The sequence below is a fragment of the Cucurbita pepo genome, chromosome LG01 (assembly GCF_002806865.2).
Source record: "Cucurbita pepo subsp. pepo cultivar mu-cu-16 chromosome LG01, ASM280686v2, whole genome shotgun sequence".
Classification (NCBI taxonomy): Eukaryota; Viridiplantae; Streptophyta; class Magnoliopsida; order Cucurbitales; family Cucurbitaceae; genus Cucurbita; species Cucurbita pepo.
In genome coordinates this window covers 8,948,119-8,972,674 of record NC_036638.1, presented here as the reverse complement: position 1 = coordinate 8,972,674, position 24,556 = coordinate 8,948,119, and the positions used below count along the sequence as shown (strand labels likewise).

General features: G+C 36.0%; 4 protein-coding genes across 6 annotated transcripts; 1 reads left to right on the top strand and 3 right to left on the bottom strand.

Moving 5' to 3' along the window:
• Positions 1-2,165: 2,165 nt before the first annotated feature.
• Positions 2,166-4,310, top strand: LOC111789518. Its single transcript, XM_023670219.1, has 5 exons — positions 2,166-2,397; positions 2,502-2,574; positions 3,184-3,235; positions 3,355-3,424; positions 3,956-4,310. Exons 1-5 carry the CDS (start codon positions 2,299-2,301, stop codon positions 4,040-4,042), a joined length of 381 nt encoding a protein of 126 aa, XP_023525987.1. The 5' UTR covers positions 2,166-2,298; the 3' UTR covers positions 4,043-4,310.
• Positions 4,311-6,769: 2,459 nt separating this feature from the next.
• LOC111788500 (14-3-3-like protein GF14 iota) lies at positions 6,770-9,442 on the bottom strand. The gene is made up of 7 exons (XM_023668840.1): positions 9,268-9,442; positions 8,316-8,622; positions 8,076-8,163; positions 7,866-7,975; positions 7,649-7,797; positions 7,208-7,260; positions 6,770-7,118 (listed from the first exon to the last, which is right to left on the bottom strand). The coding sequence occupies exons 1-7, from the start codon at positions 9,341-9,343 to the stop codon at positions 7,110-7,112; spliced, it is 792 nt and encodes a 263-aa protein (XP_023524608.1). The 5' UTR covers positions 9,344-9,442; the 3' UTR covers positions 6,770-7,109.
• A 1,034-nt stretch (positions 9,443-10,476) lies between these two features.
• LOC111796955 (probable methyltransferase PMT5) lies at positions 10,477-22,028 on the bottom strand. Of its 3 annotated transcripts, none has more exons than XM_023679789.1 (11): positions 21,874-22,028; positions 20,587-21,557; positions 20,315-20,441; positions 19,861-20,061; positions 15,400-15,439; positions 14,899-15,124; positions 14,560-14,720; positions 14,088-14,391; positions 13,445-13,577; positions 13,150-13,358; positions 10,477-10,810 (listed from the first exon to the last, which is right to left on the bottom strand). In XM_023679789.1, exons 2-10 carry the CDS (start codon positions 21,096-21,098, stop codon positions 13,209-13,211), a joined length of 1,854 nt encoding a protein of 617 aa, XP_023535557.1. In that variant the 5' UTR covers positions 21,099-21,557; positions 21,874-22,028; the 3' UTR covers positions 10,477-10,810; positions 13,150-13,208. The 3 variants fall into 3 exon arrangements, with proteins under 3 accessions (XP_023535557.1, XP_023535566.1, XP_023535552.1); XM_023679798.1 differs by lacking the exons at positions 14,088-14,391; positions 14,560-14,720; positions 14,899-15,124; ... (1 more) ...; positions 19,861-20,061; positions 20,315-20,441 and adding exons at positions 15,999-16,302; positions 16,471-16,631; positions 16,810-17,035; ... (1 more) ...; positions 17,777-17,903; positions 18,049-18,365 and having other exon boundaries at positions 20,904-21,557; XM_023679784.1 differs by lacking the exon at positions 10,477-10,810 and having other exon boundaries at positions 13,132-13,358.
• On the bottom strand, positions 10,486-12,916 carry LOC111796972 (probable methyltransferase PMT4). Its single transcript, XM_023679811.1, has 4 exons — positions 12,688-12,916; positions 12,216-12,519; positions 11,573-11,705; positions 10,486-11,486 (listed from the first exon to the last, which is right to left on the bottom strand). The coding sequence occupies exons 1-4, from the start codon at positions 12,872-12,874 to the stop codon at positions 11,337-11,339; spliced, it is 774 nt and encodes a 257-aa protein (XP_023535579.1). The 5' UTR covers positions 12,875-12,916; the 3' UTR covers positions 10,486-11,336.
• Positions 22,029-24,556: the final 2,528 nt, after the last annotated feature.

Here is a 24,556-nt window from a genome sequence, read left to right as displayed (position 1 = left end):
AATTTATAATCAATGAATACTCTCTCCATTAATAGGAGACCTTTCCGAAAAGCCGAGAACAAAACCATGAGAGTTTATGCTCAAAGTGGACAATATTTTGGAGAAGCCTAGAACAAAACCAAGAGAGTTTATGCTCAAAGTGGACAATATTTCGAAGAAACCCCGAACAAAACCATCAGAGTTTATGCTCAAAGTAGACAATATTTTGAAGAAACCCGGAATAAAACCAGGAGAGTGTATGCTCAAAGTTAACAATATTTTGAAGAAGCCCACAACAAAACCAGGGGAGTTTAGGCTCAAAGTCGACAATATTTCAAATAAGTCCAAAACAAAACCATGAGAGTTTATATTCAAAGTGGACAATATTTCAGAGAAGCCCAGAACAAATCCATAAGAGTTTATGCTCAAGTGGACTTTGGAGAAGCCCAAAACAAAATCATCGGTGTTTATGCTCAAAGTGGACAATATCATACCCGAGAGTCGTGATTCCCAACAATTTTCATGTATTTATTTAAAAATTATTTATTTTTAATATATATATTTTCTTCCAAAAACCACTCATTATTAAAACGTGTTTTTTTTTATAAGACGTTTAAATTTAAAACTAAAAGAAAGTATCAATCTGAACGTGATCTTACAAACAAGATTTAAATTGTCGTCTTGTAAGTAGAGTTGAAATTTAAAACTAAAAAAATAACGTATCAATCTAAGCATAATTTTACAAGCACGATTTAAAGCGTCGTCTTGTACGTACATGATTCGGTCACCGAACCAAAAGAATCCTTGATGTTACCATGTAAAACCTTTTGGGTTGTTTTGGATCCTTCCAAAAGGTAGCAAAAGGGCAGGTTTTGGGTCCCCAAACAGGGCGTGTTCATATTAAGAAATAAGAAGTAGCTTTAATTCCCAATTAACATAATTAATTAAGTATGAGAGAATATATTCATACATAAAGGGCTGAGAATTTCAGTTTTAATTAATCTTTTTTGCACATAAAATAAATAAAAGTCTCTTATAGTTTTAATTAATTCAATATATGAAAATAAATAAATAAATAAAATACTTTACATATTAAAATTTTAATTTTATTAATAACAAGGTGTGAATTCTCTTTTTGACCCTTGGTTTGTGATGGAAACAAAGCCATTGGCTGGGGTTTAAAGTGAATAAAAGAATATAATTTTGTTCTTCACCATGAACATGTCTCAAACAAATTGTATCTTTTAGAAAAATTCAAGCGAATTTCTAAAAGCTTTTTATGAATTGGGCTCCACTCAATTATTAGATTCCACGTCATTGCCTCAATATACAGTGAAAGTGATCTGTATGGTTCTCAAATTAATATATATATATATATATATATATATAAAAGCCTACCACTCCATAGGGTCAACTTTTTCTTTACTTCACATCCCGAATTGAACTTCATCAAATTTTGTCGGTTTGAATTTTGAAATTTTGGTCGATTACAAAAGAGGATTGAGTTCATTTCACGTGTCGTTGATCTTTTCGATACAAAATGTATAACGGAGTCTGTAAATGGTTTAGCATAGACATGGAGGATTCATGCATCGATGGAACTTAGATGGATGGATGTTTGGGAGGTCTCGATAATATGAGCAACAATTATAGGTCTAGATGGACATATTTGAGAAAGCTATGTTGGCTGATGACATCTTGGATTTGGGATGACGTAACGACATGAAGGTCATGTTGTTACGAATCAAGATGAGACAGGTTGATTAAGGTCACAAGCATAAGACAATTGAACATGCATGCATGGACCGTATGTGTGATCAAACAAGCTAGATTCTACATGAATTGTATTCAGGTTTATAAATCGAAATGGAAAATGTACAGGATAGAATGGCTCCAGAGCGGAAAAGAACCATAAAGTGACGTTCTGATACTTACCCAAGCCGTATAGGACCTAACTCGATAGACCTCCTAATATATTGATTATTGTGTATTAATTTATGATTATTGTCATTATTTTATTTTATATTTAATAATATTAAATCGTGCAAGAAACCAATGGGCCAAACCGAAGGGAAAAAGAGGCCCACGATCTTTCAATTGGACGTGTGGTAAGTTGGGCCGGCCCATTGTTTGTAAAGAAACCGACCGAAAACAAGTTTTGTCGTCGTCGCTTCCGTTCCCGCGAATCAAACAGCCAAAACCCTAACAAGAAATCAGGGAAAAATTATGATTGCAAAGTTCGGTTCATTGTGGAGGGAAAAACAGAAAAGTGGAAGAAATCGAAACTAAAAACTCTCTCGAGGCATTTGCAGATTATTCATGGAAAGCGGCGGCAAAGGGAGAGAGGAAGAGCAAGACGGCATTTCTGTACATTCTCCATGTAAAGCTCCACCGTCCTCCGCTTCCTCTCTTCCCAAGGTCTCTCTCTCTCTCTCTCTCTCTCTCTTCTTCTTCTTCTTCAGACTTGTTTTATAACTGCAGGAATTTGAATTTTTCTATTGTTTTTGGTGTGTTGTGGCTAGGAGCAACCACAGATTGAATTGGAACTCAAACTCTTGCAAGCTCTTGAGATTTATCCGTTAGTCAAGTTACAAGGCAAGTTTAATTCAACAATATTCTTTCTAGTTTTTAATTGTAATATCAAGGCGTGAGTAGTTTATCAGTTTTCGAGTCTGTTCATCCTCAGTATCATCGTTGCCGAATCCTGCATTTTAATCAATAAGTGAGAATTGAACATGTTTCATATTTCTGCATTCAGTGATAATGATTGACTTCTTACTGTTACTATCATTTTGCGTTGTCTGATGAAAAGTAGTATGGAGGATTATAAATCAGGATTGAGGCAGCCATTCTTACGGTTGAGAAATGACTGGAAGAGAGTACTAAGCGAATTAAGTTTATCTTCCCGCAATGCCATTCTGCTTTTCACTGGAAGCGTTTACCGATTACGAATAGGGAGGAAATGTTGTGAATTAATTATATTACGATCAATAAAATCACATTATTTTATAACCACCACTCTCGAGAACATAAGCAGTGAATTCTCGTCATTATAGGGAACTCATTCTTTGTCTTGCAAGGAAAGGAAATAAACTTTAATGTATTTGCTCATGATTTCAACTGATTGCATACTGCTTATTGGTCTTTTATTTCCCTTCTACAAACGAGCTTACTGTCAAAGAGTTATCGTCATTTTTCATATAGGCATACATCGCCACTTTGTCCTCTTCGGGTTGATGGAATTTCTGCGAAGAAGGTTTTCTCTGCCCCATGTACCACCTTCCTTGCGTTTTTTATTGGGCTTTGACCCTAAAATCTAGTGGCTTCTACAATTTCTTTTGCATACTCAATTGGTTTACCTTCTTCTTGTCACAGCTTTGATCGTCCGTTCTCTTCTGATGAGGTTTTACAGTTGTTGGATCGGTTCTATAACCTGGAAATGCTGGTAAAAAGAATCACTACTGCTTTTCTTTTGTCCTTATTTTATTTTTGGCTGTGGGCTTCATTTTGCTTCAAAAGGAAGATAATCTAAATAGCGTAAATATTTTTTTTCATAGGAAGTAAATAGCATAAATATATATAATCTTTAGTGTACTCGAACATGTCACAAATTCACCTTTCTTGTATTCACTATTTTTGAAAGAAAAATTTACCAATTCCTAATAATCATATTTATTCTGGAGGGCCATGAACTTGTGACAAGTTTGGGTACATACTCAGCGGAGCTCTGAGTTTACACCTGACCTGATAGATCATATTCATGTTCTTTATAAAGAAGATACCATTTCTAGCTTGATTAGCAAATTTGTCTCGGCATATTAAAATTTACGTTTTTGAAGAGTTAGAACCAAATAACGTGGGGGCGTTCCTTTACAGTCCAAAAGTCGTTTTTTTTTTTTTTTATTTTGTCCTCTTATTAACTGATGGGATATATGTGCTAAGATTGCTTTCCTCTCCGCATCACACTATATTTCAGAAGCCAGACGATGAGGAAATGGAAATTCTGAATCAAGAGGAAGATTTTTGCTTACCTCAAACCTTCTTCGTCAAAGAAGAGTCTTAAGGCAAATTGTTCATATGGATTAGTACCTTAGCACTGCCTGGCATACGATAGTTTTTATTTTCTAGGGTCGTTCTGTTTTCGTCTTGTAAATGTCAATATAGAATCTTTTGCTGGTTAGTATAACCAAAGTTTCCCTTTACGAGTATGAATTCTTTAGTGTCTATACATGAGACGATCATACTCAATTGAGCTATAAGCAACATTTGTATTTGTGCTGATGCTACATGAATCCCTCTCTGGCATTGGATAGATTTATCAATGCGTAACATCTACACTTCCATATTTCAAATTAATCTTTCCCTTATGGCCGGTAATGGCCGAGAAGGGATTCGAACCCTGACAACCTCAAGAGATGAGAGTTGAATGGTGACAACCCCCCATTTCTATGACTAGGTGCGAACTAGGAAGTAAGAGCATGATCAAACCCAGAGTCACAGGAATTTGAATGAGAGGATGTTAAGGATATTTAGTAATAAATTATAGTTTACCCTATATATTATATTTGATATTTTATTATAAGGCAAATATCTAATATTTGCCTTATTACCATAGGTATCTTTCTATTTATTGTTATTTCCATTTATTACTATTTCCATATTCTTGTAATTTATTTGATTATAAATAAGATAACTTTCACACCATTTACGTGTGGTGGATTAATCAAACATTTACATGGTATCAGAGCCCCTTCGGTTTAACAACCCCAAATCCTTTCTTTTCAATGGCTTTTGAAATCTTCTACTGTTCTTCTCCACCACCCCTGCTGGCTTTGACGCCGCAGGAGCAGTCTTCATGGCTACCGCAGGCGGAGCCGATTAATTACTCTTCGGCTCCACCCTATTGACCTCCAAATCATCCTTCACCATACTCTGTACATACAACCTTACCTTTTCCAAACATAGTCTCTTTCATTCTCTTCTCAATTTTTCCTTTATCCTTCATCCTTCACAGAAACCCTAATCTTAGGATCTTCATCAGCATTTCTTTCGGAAATATACAGAATCTCGATAAGCCTATCGACCTTTTGCAGAGATTCACCTTTGGAATCTAGGCGCCGCACTGGCATCTTCGCCAACCAAGTTGCTGCCGCCCTTCTCGCCAAAATTGGCTCCTTCGCCCCAATGTGGCGACTCTTCCGGCTGCCCTTTTTGCCAAAATTGGCTCCTTCGCCCAATGTGGCGACTCTTCCGGCTTCAACATTGTCTTTGTCCCTTGCTCTATGTTTCCCCTTCTACTTCTTGGGGTTAGACATATTCTCACCAGAGCCAAGGTAGCATCGTCGCTAAGCGACAATCCCTCTTCATGGGTTAGACATATTCTCGCCGAAGCCAAGGCAGCATCGCCGCTGAGCGGCGATCCCTCTGCAATTTTCGATGGCCAAGAAAGTGTTTCTTTACGCCTCCTCTGAACCAGGTTGTTGACATCTTCACGAAAAGTGTTTCTCAACCACTTTGAATTTTTCAGATCCAAGCTTCACGTTTGTTCAAATCCGACGCTCAGCTTGCGGTGGGGTGTTAAGGATATTTAGTAATAAATTATAGTTTACCATATATATTATATTTGATATTTTATTATAAGGCAAATATCTAATATTTGCCTTATTACCATAGGTATCTTTCTATTTATTGTTATTTCCATTTATTACTATTTCCATATTGTAATTTATTTGATTATAAATAAGATAACTTTCACACCATTTAGGTGTGGTGGATTAATCAAACATTTACAGAGGAGAATAATGCACTGAGTGTTGTAGGAAAATTATTGAATGCACCGAGTGTTATAGATATGCAAATATGCATGCTTCTCAAGTATGGTTTGGTTTGGTACATAATTGAAATGTTTATTTCTTGTGCATTAGTCTACGCCTATAAATGCATGGAAAGGAAGTAGGGAAATTACCATGTATAATCCTATGTCTTCCCCTTTACTGAACATAAGTCTCATCTCCAATAGAAAAAGAGACTTTTTGAAGAAACTTTGTGTTTAACAATCCTAACTTTCTTTAAGTTGTTCACATGTCACTCTCGGGGGTTTAGATTTGGTATCCCTAGAACGGCAGTAAACTCTTGTGACCCACCAACTTAGGAAGCAAAAAAGAATCTTTAACAACTATTATTATTCAAGATCTGAAGCCTCCTACTCTACCTAAGCTACAAATCTATTGCTACATCAAATATTGACCAACAATTTAGTAGGGATGTTAGAAAGCTTAGTCTAATAATATTAATGAGGATTTTAACTTATTTTAGCATTATATTTTCATTTTTTTAAAAAAATTATCCATTATCATCAATATATACTCTCTCTCTCTCTCTCTGTCAACCTCATTTGGTCTCGATTTTGTAGAACCATAAATCAGTTGGTTAAAAGGATACATATTTTCTTGGGAAAATTTTGACTATAGAAAATAAAACTAATTCCCAACATTATCAATCGACTGAATAATCCAAAGGTGAGATACTTAAATGTCCTACTTCACATGTTTGAACTTCAAATATATTTAAAAAGGGGAAACACAAATCTAGAACCTTATAGTTAAGACGGTTCTCTCTCAATAATGGCCGATTGCATTATGGTCCTCTCTCAATAATGAATAAACAGGCTATTGCATTATTTCGAGCCGTAAGTTAATGTTTGTAAACATGCCTTGGTACTGTTACTTCAATTAGAGCCCCATGTGCAATCAATTCCACGGCATAAAGAGATGTCGGGAAGACCAACCCATGGATGCCATAAAGATCTCATCAATTTTGCCCAAATTCAAACAAGGTAGTTTAGTTTACATTTAAATTCTCAAAAGGAAAGAGAGTAAAAGAAAATGAGCGACGACAGGGGGAATGAACTGACAATTCAATACTTTTAAAAGTTCAGCCTAATGCCGTGAAACAAGAATGGGGAAACAAAGATTTAATAAATGGATCTAATTAATCTTTCTGGTTTTTGGTTGGAACCAAAAAGTAGCTAATATCAGCACAAGCCACCATTGTACGGGTCCATACTCCGTAGTGAGTAAAGGTGATGGATGTCCAATCCAGTCGTTGCGTGAGGGCTATTTCATTCTCCATTACTGCTGCTGCACATGGCAAAATTTAGATTTTAAGTGAGTATATATATACACACGCTAAAAGCTCGTGGAGAAGATCACGCATGAAAGAAAGCTACCTCGGGGGCTGGTACTACGGGTTTGGAATCCTCACCTTTGACGTTTTCTTCACCTATATAAAAGCAGTCCAGAGTAAGTCCACGCGTTTATGGGCATAAAACTTAACATATTACATCAAAAGGGGAGAATAATTTCGGCTTTTCAAGCTTAGAAATGACTGAAAGTCTGAATTCTTATTTTTCTTGGTTTTATTTTTTTGGGGTGGCTAGAGGAAACCTGATAATTGTCCATATAAAAAGATTATGATAAAGATTTGAAGAATTTTATACATGAAATTGGCCCACAGATGGTCTAAATCCCTCTTGGTTTGGATATGGGTAAACAGAGTGCGGCAGTGAGGAGGTGCTCTTTGCGTCAAAAAAGTATTCCCTTTTTAGGTGTTTTATTATTTTAGTTTTTTTACAAAACTACATCTATATCTAGCCTCAACTACAAAATACCTCCATCTTCTGGTAAATCAGATGTCCAGAGAGTAAGGTTGTCTCTCAGCAACTGCATTATGAGGGTACTGTCCTTGTATGATTCCTCACTCAAAGTATCCAACTCTGCAATTGCCTCGTCAAAAGCTTGTTTAGCCAAGTGGCAAGCCCTAAATGAATTAGAACAAGTTAGTCAACTCTTGGTGTGGAATTAATTCCAGAAATAAACTACTTTTACCTTTCAGGGGAGTTCATAATCTCATAGTAGAAGACAGAAAAGTTGAGAGCAAGCCCAAGACGGATTGGGTGGGTTGATGGGAGTTCAGTATTTGCGGTGCTTGATGCAGTCTATCATGAATTCAGTAAAGGGAGCATGGAGTAAGATAGCTGACGAATAAAAATCAAATCATTCAGTTCTGGTAAAAGAAAGATTGAGAAATAAACATGCCTCGTATCCTTTCAATGACTGGTCAGCTGCCTCCTTCCTTTCTTGATCTGTTTTGAATTCAGCAAGATATCGGTAATAATCACCTTTCCTAGAATCATCCATGCAAAATATATGATTAGAGATCCCATCCCAAATAATTTCTGGTGGTATTGTTAAACACGAAAAAATCAGTTGAAATGTTCAAGATTTTGACCATGCGATAATCAATTTAGAACGAAAAATGCCTCCCACAAAACTCACATCTTGTAATAAAAGACCGATGCTTCTGAAGAAGTTGAAGAAGGAATGAGATGGTTGTCAATAATAGTCAGAATATCGGTGCAGATCTTGGAAAGCTCCTCCTCCACCTTCTGACGGTAACCTTTAATAAGTTTAACATTATTCTCATTGCTTTTGGACTCCTCCTTCTGTTCAATTGAGGACATGATGCGCCAAGAAGCTCGCCGAGCACCTATAACATTTTTGTATCCAACAGAAAGCAAGTTTCTCTCTTCCATGGTTAGCTCAACATCTAGTTTAGCAACTTGTTTCATACACTCCACCATTTCTGTGACATTAAAATACAAAATATACAATAACTTTATTGCAAAATATATCTACAACAATTGATAAAAACATAAACAGATTCCTTCATCAGATGAAATGATGAAGACGACTTATATTGCGTTTGAATAACAAGATGACCTTAAAATGTGATCTAAAATGTTTACAACCTGGAGGATATGAAATAAAATACGATCTGGACCATGTCCAAACTAAAAACAACCGATGAACGCGAAAATAACAGTTAACAACGATCCAACTATTCACAACAACTCTTCCCAAGCTCATCAACGCCATCCGTCAACTCGATTCAGATATATGATGGAAACAAACAACAATTCAATTCCAATAATTCTAACTCCTTGTTCTCCTATTACCAATAACACGATTCCAATCTCTAATGCATCATTATACAAATTTCTAAACGACAGATTAAATCACAAGTGCATCTAATCTAACGCAGTAAGAAGCAATACATTCTAATCGCACAACGAAATAACGCCATTTTCACAGAAATATAACAGCAGTTCCAGCAAGGCAACGAAAATACTAAAAAATCGGCATACTCAACAACATTTCCAACGCACATTGCACAAAGATGAGATCGAAACCGAAATGCTGGATATTAAAACAAAGAAGCCGTACGTACCGTCGTAGCGTTCAGCCTGTTCAGAAAGCTTGGCCATGTAGACCTGCGTTTCTCTTTCCTTCTCGGCGGACGACATCGTAGGAATCACCGGAGCGAAGAGAAAGAGAGGAAAGGGAAATTGAACGGAGAAATGTGAAAGGCAAGCGGGGGAAGAAGAAAGCGAGTTGGGTGAGAAAGGAAGAGAGATTTGTTGAAATTTACGTGTATAAAAATAGGAGGAGAGGAGGAGAAGTTGACGCCAGGGGTAAGCCTGAGATTTGATCTGGACCGTTCATTAAGGGGTATAGTGGGAATTTGGGAGGTGAAAAGCGCGCAAATCGTACTGGGCTGTTGTGGGGGATTGTACGACGTCGTATTGCTTCCGGTTTGCGTAATAGTTGGATTTGTTCAAAACGTGCGATCCGAAGGGTTGGACGGTCTCTCTCGTCTCTTTCGTGGCAGGATATGTGATATATCTACTTTCGGTGATGCCATTTTTATTATTTATTTATTTATTTATTTCTAATTTCATTATTATTATTATTATTATTATTATTATTATTATTATTATTATTTTCTAGTTATACTTAATTTGACTATAGAATTTTTATTCTTACCCTACTTCAATAAAATGATCATGAATATTTGAAAATGAATATTTTATTTTATTTAAATATAAAAATTGAACATAGCTGAGTAATTTCATTTTTCACGTAAACTTAAGTCAGTAAATTAGTTTTTACCTTTTCCCTTTCTCTCTCTCATTTTTACCATTAAGGTTTTTTCTTGAAGTTATTTCTCTAATCTTGTTGTATAACCAATTATTTTAATGAGTGTAATAAATATTTGATTATTAATTATTTTATTCAAATAAAATATTTGTATTACATAACATAAGTAGTCTATACGCTTGTAAAACAAATTATAACAAATTATTTTAGTGTTTGATGTAATTTTAAATTGTTGAAATTAAATCGACTTTTGATTCTTATCAAAATTTTCACGTCCTAGTTGGGTTGGGCGGAACCAAAAATGCTATGCTTACATACAAGACTACTCGTGCTCCTGAAAGTATGCTTACACACAAGACTACTCCTCCTCCTCCTCTTGAGCCGCTACTAGACTAGTCTGTCTTCATGTGCATCAATTCTAGCAGTCATCTTAATCTTGTTAAAAAATTCAGTTACATGCAAATATTTCGAGCATAATTATGTGCAACACACTTTACAATTGCATTCATAGTATAAGATTTGATATTTCCATTCAACTTAGGAGAGGGGGAAAGCAAGAATATATTTCAGGTTCAATAGAAAACAAAATGGTCTGAGTATGAAAATAATGAAGATATTTCGGAGTAGAAAGGAAGAAGAGAAGGAGAGGGGATAAATGAATTTCTAAGAATAGATTGGATCAAATGAATTGAAGAGCAGCTACTTCTGCGAAAAATCTCAAAATCTAAACATTCCACAAGCCTCAATTTCTAGTCATGGACATGGACGGATTGGATGGATCCATAAGGCGGCTCTTCCATCAATCAATATGATTATATGAACTCCCTATTACCCTGTCATAACAACAACAACAAGAGAATCAGATCGTTTCTTTTCTCATCTCGTTTGAGAAAGATTTGGAGTAAATCTTAGAATTTAATCAGTAAAAACAGCATTGCTGAATCAGATTCATACAGATATAGATATGTTATTACTTGAAGCTGAAGAACACAGATGGATTTGGAGATAGATATGTTATTACTTGAAGTTCATGGGAGGAAAAAACTGAAGAACACACAGTGAAGAAGGGACAGCACCATATTCTTTTGCTTAAAGTTGGTTTCCAGTGCTAAACTATATATCAAAAGAAATCTACCTTAACCCTTTAGTGGGCCTCCTTTTTGTAACCCTTTAGTGTTTGTGTTTTAGTCATTTATGTCTTGGGGTTTGGAGTCTTACTAGGATGCTAAAAGAACACTATTTAGAACAAAAACTACAGATGATCTTGTGGAAAACATTTCAGTGTGCAAAGAGGAATTACCATAGCAAAACAACTGTACACGTGGCGGTTGTGAGAGATTCCCCACAATTACAAATCAATCACTTTTTCACGAATGGTTTTTGGCAAACAAGGAGCCTCTGGTCACTGCCACTATGAAAGTCAATCACCCTTGCCTCCCAACGAATCTGTGTAGCAAGCATTCGCACCTTCTCTATTGCTCCCACTTTGTCATTCAGGATAACCCATCCCTGAAAACCAATAATCAAAATTATCGATATTATTAAACAGGGAGAAAAACAAGCCCTGAATTCATTTTTATGGACTGGACTAGTACCTCAGGCCGCAGTATACGATCCATTTCCACTAATAATTCAATCATGCTGCACCTACTTGAAAGTAGCTGTGAGAGGAGCCCATTTGCATGGAGCAAATCATATGTTCGTGGATAGGTGGGGAAAGGTTGGCACCTACAACAAAAGGACGGAAATTGTTCTAAAATGCCCGTGAATTTGGGGGGTGGGGAAGAACCAGATTGAAACAGAGTGGAAAACGATTACATCACGTGTCATTGAAAATTCAAAAAAAAAAAATCAAGAATCAACAGTAACCTTCCATTACAGAAAGCTATAAGCACATGTGTAATCATCAGTAAAAAGTTGAATATTTGTATTTAAAAGGTTAGCGTAATGATTCCAAGCCCACTGAGCTAGCAGATATTGTCCTTTCTGCGCTTTTCCTTTCGGGTTTTCCCTCTCAAGGTTTTTAAAACGTGTCGGCTAGTGAGATGTTTCCACACCCTTATAAAGAATGTTTCGTTCTCCTCTCCAACCGAGGTGGGATTTCACAGTTAGTGTAGTGTGAATCAACACTGGAAACACAGTTCCAACTCAACACAAACCAATAGGACCAAGATGCACGTAGCCTGATCTCTCATAAAGAGAAGTTTTTTATGAAGATGGGAGGAAAGAACTGCATACCAATCGTGCAGAACACCAGCAAAACCTTGATCAAGTATGAGCGGAAGTGTATTGGGAGACTCAACAGGCACAACATTCATAACCCAAACTGTTTTCTTCTGCTCCACAAACGCAGCATTTAAACCGCCATAGTGGGCATTCATGTCCATCACATTGCGTATCATGTTAAATGGAGGTAATGGATCTTCATCACCAGGCCTCTTTGGATGGTCAGAGAAAATTAAGGGCGTAAGTAAGGACCAATAGTTTTTCAAATGGGATCGCCAAATTTGTAGGTCATCAGAGTAGTCTTCTGATAGAACACCTGCAGAAATAGACAAAGGAAAATAATCAATAGCCGCACAAATACCATGCTAAGCTTCAGTAAACATTGTGCAGACCAATATAACCCATCATAACACTAAAAAAAAACGAACTAAACTACAAATTCACATGAAAAAACAAAATAGAACCATTAAGGAAGAATACTTTCCATGAACTTCAAGTTCAGCTGAACTCAAATGGGAACCAGAAGACCTGTTCTGGATTGGAACCCACCGCTTGCTGGTAGTACTACTGATGCATGGTACGAGAGGTTGATAATATGATGGAGTATCATACCCTTCTTTACAAAGTGGTATAACTTTCTGCTTGCTAGAAGAAGAAAGAAGTTGAAGCATTACTAACTTTTGATACAACAATTAGCAACGACAGTGAACTACGTGCAATCAAACAAATGGTACACTGTAACATGGAGTATAAAAGGCTCAAAAAACAACACAAGAAAATGAACTCAAAGGTTAATTAGGAGGTCAGTAAGCATTCGGCTCACNTGTGTTTTAGTCATTTATGTCTTGGGGTTTGGAGTCTTACTAGGATGCTAAAAGAACACTATTTAGAACAAAAACTACAGATGATCTTGTGGAAAACATTTCAGTGTGCAAAGAGGAATTACCATAGCAAAACAACTGTACACGTGGCGGTTGTGAGAGATTCCCCACAATTACAAATCAATCACTTTTTCACGAATGGTTTTTGGCAAACAAGGAGCCTCTGGTCACTGCCACTATGAAAGTCAATCACCCTTGCCTCCCAACGAATCTGTGTAGCAAGCATTCGCACCTTCTCTATTGCTCCCACTTTGTCATTCAGGATAACCCATCCCTGAAAACCAATAATCAAAATTATCGATATTATTAAACAGGGAGAAAAACAAGCCCTGAATTCATTTTTATGGACTGGACTAGTACCTCAGGCCGCAGTATACGATCCATTTCCACTAATAATTCAATCATGCTGCACCTACTTGAAAGTAGCTGTGAGAGGAGCCCATTTGCATGGAGCAAATCATATGTTCGTGGATAGGTGGGGAAAGGTTGGCACCTACAACAAAAGGACGGAAATTGTTCTAAAATGCCCGTGAATTTGGGGGGTGGGGAAGAACCAGATTGAAACAGAGTGGAAAACGATTACATCACGTGTCATTGAAAATTCAAAAAAAAAAAATCAAGAATCAACAGTAACCTTCCATTACAGAAAGCTATAAGCACATGTGTAATCATCAGTAAAAAGTTGAATATTTGTATTTAAAAGGTTAGCGTAATGATTCCAAGCCCACTGAGCTAGCAGATATTGTCCTTTCTGCGCTTTTCCTTTCGGGTTTTCCCTCTCAAGGTTTTTAAAACGTGTCGGCTAGTGAGATGTTTCCACACCCTTATAAAGAATGTTTCGTTCTCCTCTCCAACCGAGGTGGGATTTCACAGTTAGTGTAGTGTGAATCAACACTGGAAACACAGTTCCAACTCAACACAAACCAATAGGACCAAGATGCACGTAGCCTGATCTCTCATAAAGAGAAGTTTTTTATGAAGATGGGAGGAAAGAACTGCATACCAATCGTGCAGAACACCAGCAAAACCTTGATCAAGTATGAGCGGAAGTGTATTGGGAGACTCAACAGGCACAACATTCATAACCCAAACTGTTTTCTTCTGCTCCACAAACGCAGCATTTAAACCGCCATAGTGGGCATTCATGTCCATCACATTGCGTATCATGTTAAATGGAGGTAATGGATCTTCATCACCAGGCCTCTTTGGATGGTCAGAGAAAATTAAGGGCGTAAGTAAGGACCAATAGTTTTTCAAATGGGATCGCCAAATTTGTAGGTCATCAGAGTAGTCTTCTGATAGAACACCTGCAGAAATAGACAAAGGAAAATAATCAATAGCCGCACAAATACCATGCTAAGCTTCAGTAAACATTGTGCAGACCAATATAACCCATCATAACACTAAAAAAAAACGAACTAAACTACAAATTCACATGAAAAAACAAAATAGAACCATTAAGGAAGAATACTTTCCATGAACTTCAAGTTCAGCTGAACTCAAATGGGAACCAGAAGACCTGTTCTGGATTGGAACCCACCGCTTGCTGGTAGTACTACTGATGCATGGTACGAGAGGTTGATAATATGATGGAGTATCATACCCTTCTTTACAAAGTGGTATAACTTTCTGCTTGCTAGAAGAAGAAAGAAGTTGAAGCATTACTAACTTTTGATACAACAATTAGCAACGACAGTGAACTACGTGCAATCAAACAAATGGTACACTGTAACATGGAGTATAAAAGGCTCAAAAAACAACACAAGAAAATGAACTCAAAGGTTAATTAGGAGGTCAGTAAGCATTCGGCTCACCGAGATAAATAGCAATGAGGATCTATAGTTTTCTGCCAAATATAGGTTTCATATTGCTGAGCCAAAAGACTCCAACATAATCTTCGGGTCGTTTCTTCCAATGGTGTCAAAATGTTTATCTTCTTGGAAGACATTGAACCTCCAACTGTCTTGTCTTTGGGAGACGTTAAAACAAAATAACCTCCAGGTCTTAGTAACCGGTCGGCTTCAATAAGGAATATCCCACCTGCCCATTATAAATATCAAGTCAATAAAACTACACTGCTGCTGAAAAAATCTCATGAAGGTTCATGAACATAATATGCATATGCATATAGTTTTTTGTGGTTTGTAAGTGCACCATATTGCTTTGGCATATCTGTAGATAGCAGTGCTCATCCTATTTCTTTCTTAATCTTGAAGACTCATAGCAAGTGTCTCGTCCTCAAGAAAATGCATCTAGGCTTTTATGAAGTAACCGTCAAATAAGATAAGATACATCTAAATTTATTCTCAAGTTACCTTTATCATTCCAAGAGACATCACACTGTGCACAGTGAACCATGTCAAATGACAAGGATGGATATGGAANGGTGGGGAAAGGTTGGCACCTACAACAAAAGGACGGAAATTGTTCTAAAATGCCCGTGAATTTGGGGGGTGGGGAAGAACCAGATTGAAACAGAGTGGAAAACGATTACATCACGTGTCATTGAAAATTCAAAAAAAAAAAATCAAGAATCAACAGTAACCTTCCATTACAGAAAGCTATAAGCACATGTGTAATCATCAGTAAAAAGTTGAATATTTGTATTTAAAAGGTTAGCGTAATGATTCCAAGCCCACTGAGCTAGCAGATATTGTCCTTTCTGCGCTTTTCCTTTCGGGTTTTCCCTCTCAAGGTTTTTAAAACGTGTCGGCTAGTGAGATGTTTCCACACCCTTATAAAGAATGTTTCGTTCTCCTCTCCAACCGAGGTGGGATTTCACAGTTAGTGTAGTGTGAATCAACACTGGAAACACAGTTCCAACTCAACACAAACCAATAGGACCAAGATGCACGTAGCCTGATCTCTCATAAAGAGAAGTTTTTTATGAAGATGGGAGGAAAGAACTGCATACCAATCGTGCAGAACACCAGCAAAACCTTGATCAAGTATGAGCGGAAGTGTATTGGGAGACTCAACAGGCACAACATTCATAACCCAAACTGTTTTCTTCTGCTCCACAAACGCAGCATTTAAACCGCCATAGTGGGCATTCATGTCCATCACATTGCGTATCATGTTAAATGGAGGTAATGGATCTTCATCACCAGGCCTCTTTGGATGGTCAGAGAAAATTAAGGGCGTAAGTAAGGACCAATAGTTTTTCAAATGGGATCGCCAAATTTGTAGGTCATCAGAGTAGTCTTCTGATAGAACACCTGCAGAAATAGACAAAGGAAAATAATCAATAGCCGCACAAATACCATGCTAAGCTTCAGTAAACATTGTGCAGACCAATATAACCCATCATAACACTAAAAAAAAACGAACTAAACTACAAATTCACATGAAAAAACAAAATAGAACCATTAAGGAAGAATACTTTCCATGAACTTCAAGTTCAGCTGAACTCAAATGGGAACCAGAAGACCTGTTCTGGATTGGAACCCACCGCTTGCTGGTAGTACTACTGATGCATGGTACGAGAGGTTGATAATATGATGGAGTATCATACCCTTCTTTACAAAGTGGTATAACTTTCTGCTTGCTAGAAGAAGAAAGAAGTTGAAGCATTACTAACTTTTGATACAACAATTAGCAACGACAGTGAACTACGTGCAATCAAACAAATGGTACACTGTAACATGGAGTATAAAAGGCTCAAAAAACAACACAAGAAAATGAACTCAAAGGTTAATTAGGAGGTCAGTAAGCATTCGGCTCACCGAGATAAATAGCAATGAGGATCTATAGTTTTCTGCCAAATATAGGTTTCATATTGCTGAGCCAAAAGACTCCAACATAATCTTCGGGTCGTTTCTTCCAATGGTGTCAAAATGTTTATCTTCTTGGAAGACATTGAACCTCCAACTGTCTTGTCTTTGGGAGACGTTAAAACAAAATAACCTCCAGGTCTTAGTAACCGGTCGGCTTCAATAAGGAATATCCCACCTGCCCATTATAAATATCAAGTCAATAAAACTACACTGCTGCTGAAAAAATCTCATGAAGGTTCATGAACATAATATGCATATGCATATAGTTTTTTGTGGTTTGTAAGTGCACCATATTGCTTTGGCATATCTGTAGATAGCAGTGCTCATCCTATTTCTTTCTTAATCTTGAAGACTCATAGCAAGTGTCTCGTCCTCAAGAAAATGCATCTAGGCTTTTATGAAGTAACCGTCAAATAAGATAAGATACATCTAAATTTATTCTCAAGTTACCTTTATCATTCCAAGAGACATCACACTGTGCACAGTGAACCATGTCAAATGACAAGGATGGATATGGAAGCTGTTTTGTAATAAAGTTTCCAAGCATCGCTGGAAGGCCCCTCTCGAGAGCCATTTGAACTTGGCTGCCAGTCGCCTCATAGGTTGTAATGCACATAGCCATTACATTCACTGATATTAAATGAGCACCAAAGCTTCCAAACCCACAACCAATATCTAGTATCGAGCGTACCTATAATTGACATATCAAATCCATTGAAAAAAAAATCAAACATGAAACTTGGTGGTTNGACAGAAACATGGGTCACTATTATTACTTAATATGATATTTATCCTTTGGGTAATTTTAAAGAAGAACATTCAACTAGATTAACTTGTGGAAGGCATTAAATACACAAAACTCCTATAACAAACGAAGACAAACAGCCTATATTTCTTTGATGTGATTAAGGCTTACACCAGCTTGAAGAAATTCAGAGTCACTGCCTAAGCCAATCATCTCTGCAATTTGAAAAGAATACTCTTTGACTCCATCTCCATCCTCTGAGTGGAAAGCTATTTGGTTCTCTTCTAATAACATCAACCTTGTTTAGAAAAAGTAAGATGGTTATTTATATTAACATCAATGAAAATGACTACAAAAAAAAAAAACTTTTTTGGTTCTAAATACTCAATCCTTAGGGGGAAAATCTAAGTGCAATTCATGCTCGTCCAGTGGAGGTTAAGTACCTTTTGGTAGGGCTTCCAGACGACAGAAGTTGGTCTCTTGTTACCTTCACATTTCCACTCCATATTATATCCCTACCGACAGGCCAGCTTAGAGGGATCTTGTAGTCTTTAGGAGGACGAACCAGGCACCGTTCTGCTGTTCTCGACACTTCACAGTGCCTATCAAACTCCTCCCCTTCTTTGTATCCAGCTAATAAGTTTGCTGTGACATTGTAACATGGCACATGGTTTTCTCTATCTTTTCCACACAGCCCGAACTCTTTCAGTCGTGCAGTGGCTAATGAAAGATACTTCAAGTCAAACAAATCAATTGTGGCCTTTTNTTCACAGTTAGTGTAGTGTGAATCAACACTGGAAACACAGTTCCAACTCAACACAAACCAATAGGACCAAGATGCACGTAGCCTGATCTCTCATAAAGAGAAGTTTTTTATGAAGATGGGAGGAAAGAACTGCATACCAATCGTGCAGAACACCAGCAAAACCTTGATCAAGTATGAGCGGAAGTGTATTGGGAGACTCAACAGGCACAACATTCATAACCCAAACTGTTTTCTTCTGCTCCACAAACGCAGCATTTAAACCGCCATAGTGGGCATTCATGTCCATCACATTGCGTATCATGTTAAATGGAGGTAATGGATCTTCATCACCAGGCCTCTTTGGATGGTCAGAGAAAATTAAGGGCGTAAGTAAGGACCAATAGTTTTTCAAATGGGATCGCCAAATTTGTAGGTCATCAGAGTAGTCTTCTGATAGAACACCTGCAGAAATAGACAAAGGAAAATAATCAATAGCCGCACAAATACCATGCTAAGCTTCAGTAAACATTGTGCAGACCAATATAACCCATCATAACACTAAAAAAAAACGAACTAAACTACAAATTCACATGAAAAAACAAAATAGAACCATTAAGGAAGAATACTTTCCATGAACTTCAAGTTCAGCTGAACTCAAATGGGAACCAGAAGACCTGTTCTGGATTGGAACCCACCGCTTGCTGGTAGTACTACTGATGCATGGTACGAGAGGTTGATAATATGATGGAGTATCATACCCTTCTTTACAAAGTGGTATAACTTTCTGCTTGCTAGAAGAAGAAAGAAGTTGAAGCATTACTAACTTTTGATACAACAATTAGCAACGACAGTGAACTACGTGCAATCAAACAAATGGTACACTGTAACATGGAGTATAAAAGGCTCAAAAAACAACACAAGAAAATGAACTCAAAGGTTAATTAGGAGGTCAGTAAGCATTCGGCTCACCGAGATAAATAGCAATGAGGATCTATAGTTTTCTGCCAAATATAGGTTTCATATTGCTGAGCCAAAAGACTCCAACATAATCTTCGGGTCGTTTCTTCCAATGGTGTCAAAATGTTTATCTTCTTGGAAGACATTGAACCTCCAACTGTCTTGTCTTTGGGAGACGTTAAAACAAAATAACCTCCAGGTCTTAGTAACCGGTCGGCTTCAATAAGGAATATCCCACCTGCCCATTATAAATATCAAGTCAATAAAACTACACTGCTGCTGAAAAAATCTCATGAAGGTTCATGAACATAATATGCATATGCATATAGTTTTTTGTGGTTTGTAAGTGCACCATATTGCTTTGGCATATCTGTAGATAGCAGTGCTCATCCTATTTCTTTCTTAATCTTGAAGACTCATAGCAAGTGTCTCGTCCTCAAGAAAATGCATCTAGGCTTTTATGAAGTAACCGTCAAATAAGATAAGATACATCTAAATTTATTCTCAAGTTACCTTTATCATTCCAAGAGACATCACACTGTGCACAGTGAACCATGTCAAATGACAAGGATGGATATGGAAGCTGTTTTGTAATAAAGTTTCCAAGCATCGCTGGAAGGCCCCTCTCGAGAGCCATTTGAACTTGGCTGCCAGTCGCCTCATAGGTTGTAATGCACATAGCCATTACATTCACTGATATTAAATGAGCACCAAAGCTTCCAAACCCACAACCAATATCTAGTATCGAGCGTACCTATAATTGACATATCAAATCCTTGATTCTTAAATAGCTTTACTGCACTGAATTGCAAAAAAAAAAAAAAAAAAAAAAATTGGAAGGACAGAAACATGGGTCACTATTATTACTTAATATGATATTTATCCTTTGGGTAATTTTAAAGAAGAACATTCAACTAGATTAACTTGTGGAAGGCATTAAATACACAAAACTCCTATAACAAACGAAGACAAACAGCCTATATTTCTTTGATGTGATTAAGGCTTACACCAGCTTGAAGAAATTCAGAGTCACTGCCTAAGCCAATCATCTCTGCAATTTGAAAAGAATACTCTTTGACTCCATCTCCATCCTCTGAGTGGAAAGCTATTTGGTTCTCTTCTAATAACATCAACCTTGTTTAGAAAAAGTAAGATGGTTATTTATATTAACATCAATGAAAATGACTACAAAAAAAAAAAACTTTTTTGGTTCTAAATACTCAATCCTTAGGGGGAAAATCTAAGTGCAATTCATGCTCGTCCAGTGGAGGTTAAGTACCTTTTGGTAGGGCTTCCAGACGACAGAAGTTGGTCTCTTGTTACCTTCACATTTCCACTCCATATTATATCCCTACCGACAGGCCAGCTTAGAGGGATCTTGTAGTCTTTAGGAGGACGAACCAGGCACCGTTCTGCTGTTCTCGACACTTCACAGTGCCTATCAAACTCCTCCCCTTCTTTGTATCCAGCTAATAAGTTTGCTGTGACATTGTAACATGGCACATGGTTTTCTCTATCTTTTCCACACAGCCCGAACTCTTTCAGTCGTGCAGTGGCTAATGAAAGATACTTCAAGTCAAACAAATCAATTGTGGCCTTTTCCTTTTGCCTTCTATAACTAGTATAAATGTCATACACTGGTGTGGTAGTAACTGAGTCAAAGACATTTGAAGTAGAAGTTCCTAGCACTGCAATTAATGCAAGCACGCTGATGAGGCACAAAATTAACCAATTGAATGGTGGTTTAGAGCCCAAGATTTCAGATATTTTATTGACCCAGGAGCTTCTCATGTCCAATATTTCTCAAGTCCCCTTAATAATCCAGCTCAGAACCACTCTAAATGGGGAGCGCCTTTGGTTTAAATCTCGAAGCAGAGCATAAAGCATAACCTACTACGTTGCGTATTCTTCTATATAGATTGGTATGAACACGAGCAATCAAAACAATCATTGAAGTCCTACTTATGCTCCTTCCCAATTATAAACGAATATGTCACATAACGCACCGCCAGATTAGAATGTTAGAAGAAGAAACACAAGCAAGTGGTACAGAAGCCGATCAAAATGGGAATTTCAGATCGAAGGCACCGTATTTGGATGCGCAATCACGGATCAGAAGCCAAGAACTGATTATAAGCAATGTCGAACCCCAATGGCGGAAAAGTTCTTCTACCCGAACTTAAATGCGACCAATCCAGCTCGATCAATGGTTAGAAATTCAGTTTCCAAAGAGCCACTAGCGGGATCAATCTGCAAACACGAGTCAAAGATCCATCACATCAAACAAGTATCAAAAAATGAATCTCACGACAAATTCCACTCACAAATATTCGAGATTATCATCATCCATTTCCTGAAATTCCCAGCAACAAGAACCAAAATGAAGGAAAACAAGACACACAACTTTCCATTAATAAATCAAAGAGCCAAACTCAGATCCCGAAATGGAAACAAAACCAACATAGATCCAAATATAAAAAGCAAAAGCACACACCACATGAATCAACAGCAAGCCATAGTAATTAAAAATTACATAAGAATCAAGTAAATAACAGAAATTACACACCAAAAACACATTCCAGCAACAGGAATTAGGGTTTTGGTGCATTAAACTCCGTGTTGGGTAGATGAAGAGAAGATTCAGACTCGCAAAGTAGGAGAAAGAGACGATCTCAACAAATCAGAATGGAATTTCTAGTTTATGGGTACCCGTTAAACTGGAGCATGTGTATTTATGGCATTATATGCCCCCCTTTCCATTTTTCGCTTTATATATTTTTCTGAGCCAATAATTGTTTGGCCTAATCGAGACCTTTCAAATATTTTAACAAAAAGAAAAAAAAAGGGAAAAGCGACGGCTGAGATGTGATTTTGAAACCTCCACATTAATTAAATCTTAATCAATGCTTTGTCGCAAATCAAATACATAATCTTTGAAATAGGCCACTAATTAATTAACTACAAAAAATGCTCAATTAATTTATTGAAATAAAGTTTTATGCATTATTATCCAAAAATAAAAACAATAATAATAATAATAATAACGGCGTCATTAAATATGTGTATTAATCAGATACGCCAACTTTGGATGCCAGATGGACAGAGAATAATAGGTAACTTTTGTCCCAGATAATAAAATATTCGGATTATTTTATTGCATTTTATTCTTCAAAAAATATATTTTAGTGCCCTAATAATTAAATCCATTCAAACTACAAATTAAATTCTTTTTTTTTTTAGCCTTTCATTTGATTATATATATATATATATATATATATATATATATCGAATAAATTTCCTGATATTGGGTTAGATGTAACGACCCGATTTTTTAGGGACTCGAGCCACGGACGGTTACTCAATGACGTGAAAAATATAATAAAATGCTTAAAATTCAAAACATTTAAACACATGCATGTAATTTGAAATTTAATTAAAATATAGTAATGAAAATTTTATTTTTTTATAAAGACGAGAAGAAATCACTAAAATACATCTGATTTAAAATATGAAAGGCAGGATTTAAAGGTAAAGTACAAAGAGGACTACAGACTCAAATGTGATGGGATTCTCTATAGCCAACAGCCCACGTGTGCCTCCGCCTCGACTACTATGTCAAACTCCACCTCAAAAGAAAGTTGAAGTAGCAAGAATGAGTATATAAAATATACTCAGTAAGAAGCTTGCTAGTAGTTTATACTTCGTTGTTAAGTCTTATTTATCTTGTTCATCGTTCGGTATCTTATTCTCTTTTGGGAATTTGTTCCCCTCGTATAGGCTTTTCCTAGGCCACACCCTAGGTTTTCTCATTCTACTCTCTCTTGGTTCTTGGTCATATCTCGAATATTCTTAAGTTCTCTATGTCTCTAGCTTATATTTTCAGTAGTTCAGTCACAGGCATTCCTAGATTTTTTTAAAATGTATGAGTAAGAACAAAACATACGAGAAATACTAATGTTGATCTGTGGAAATAGGCTTCATTCTTAAGAAGCAAAACATAGTTAACATGACCACGTCCTAGAAAAATGCTGGAGCTATTAGGTGTCGAATCTGGAATCTAAATTCTAGGTTTAGAATCTAAATTCTAAGTTTGGGTAGTTACAACTGGCATTTTTTATATTATTAATTATGGAATTAAATTTCAAAAATATAATTAAAATTGAAAATAGGAATTCAAAATATAACAACTATAAAAAAAAAATTACGTTCCCTCCCAAAATAAGATTAAAAAAAACCAGATTATTTTTTATTTATTTGTTTGTCGTTTACAATATTGACATTTTGTTTAAAATACAATAGACAGTTTAAAAAACAAACATGTTTGTCATAATTTGATATTGTTTAATTGTCTCTGTTTTATTATTTTTACTTTACGGTGAAAATTTCCCATTTCTCTTTTACCATTTTATGAATTAAAAAATAAAATAAAATAAAATAAAATAATGGTTAAAACTTGGGAAGACAAAGATAGTGGTAATGGCGTATAGACAAAGCAAAAACATGAATCAATTTTGATAACCGAGTCAAGATCTGTAATTCACTTTATTTTAAACTATACCAATTAAATTAATAATATAGTTAGTAATTATAACGAAATTTTATTTTATTATCTAAAAAATATTCATTTATTGATATAAATTAGGAATGTTCGAGATCGATCCTAATGGCGATGGGAGTATTGAACCAGATTCAAAACTCGTGAGCCCGCTTGATCTGCAAAAGCTCAACATTGAGGTGATGCTTGTTATACATAAACTGATGCTTAACAAAAATACGAAATTTGATTAACCAAACGATCAAACAAACAATTAAGGTAAAATAGTTATTGTCGGGTATTTAAAAAAGTTCTATCTATCGACTATATATATGTTTCATTCATAACTAAAAAAATTTAAATATCAAATATTCACAAGTCACAGCTCATACTAACATTGATTACAAATTCAAATATTCTTAATGTTCGTAATAATACAACAATAAAAAAACATGGAACAAAAAAAACTGAATCAACTGTGTATATATATATATTCTAAAAGTGGTTAAAAATCTTATTTTGAAATTTGAAATTTTATATAGATTTGAGGTGATTCTCAAACATTTATTTTATAAAATATATATAATAATAATAATAAATAAATAAAAAAGGTGTTCATAAAGATTTTGTTGAGAATAAAAGTAAATTATAAAAAAAAAAAAAAAAAAAAAAAAAAAAAAAAAAAAAAAAAAAAAAAAAAAAAAAAAAAAAAAAA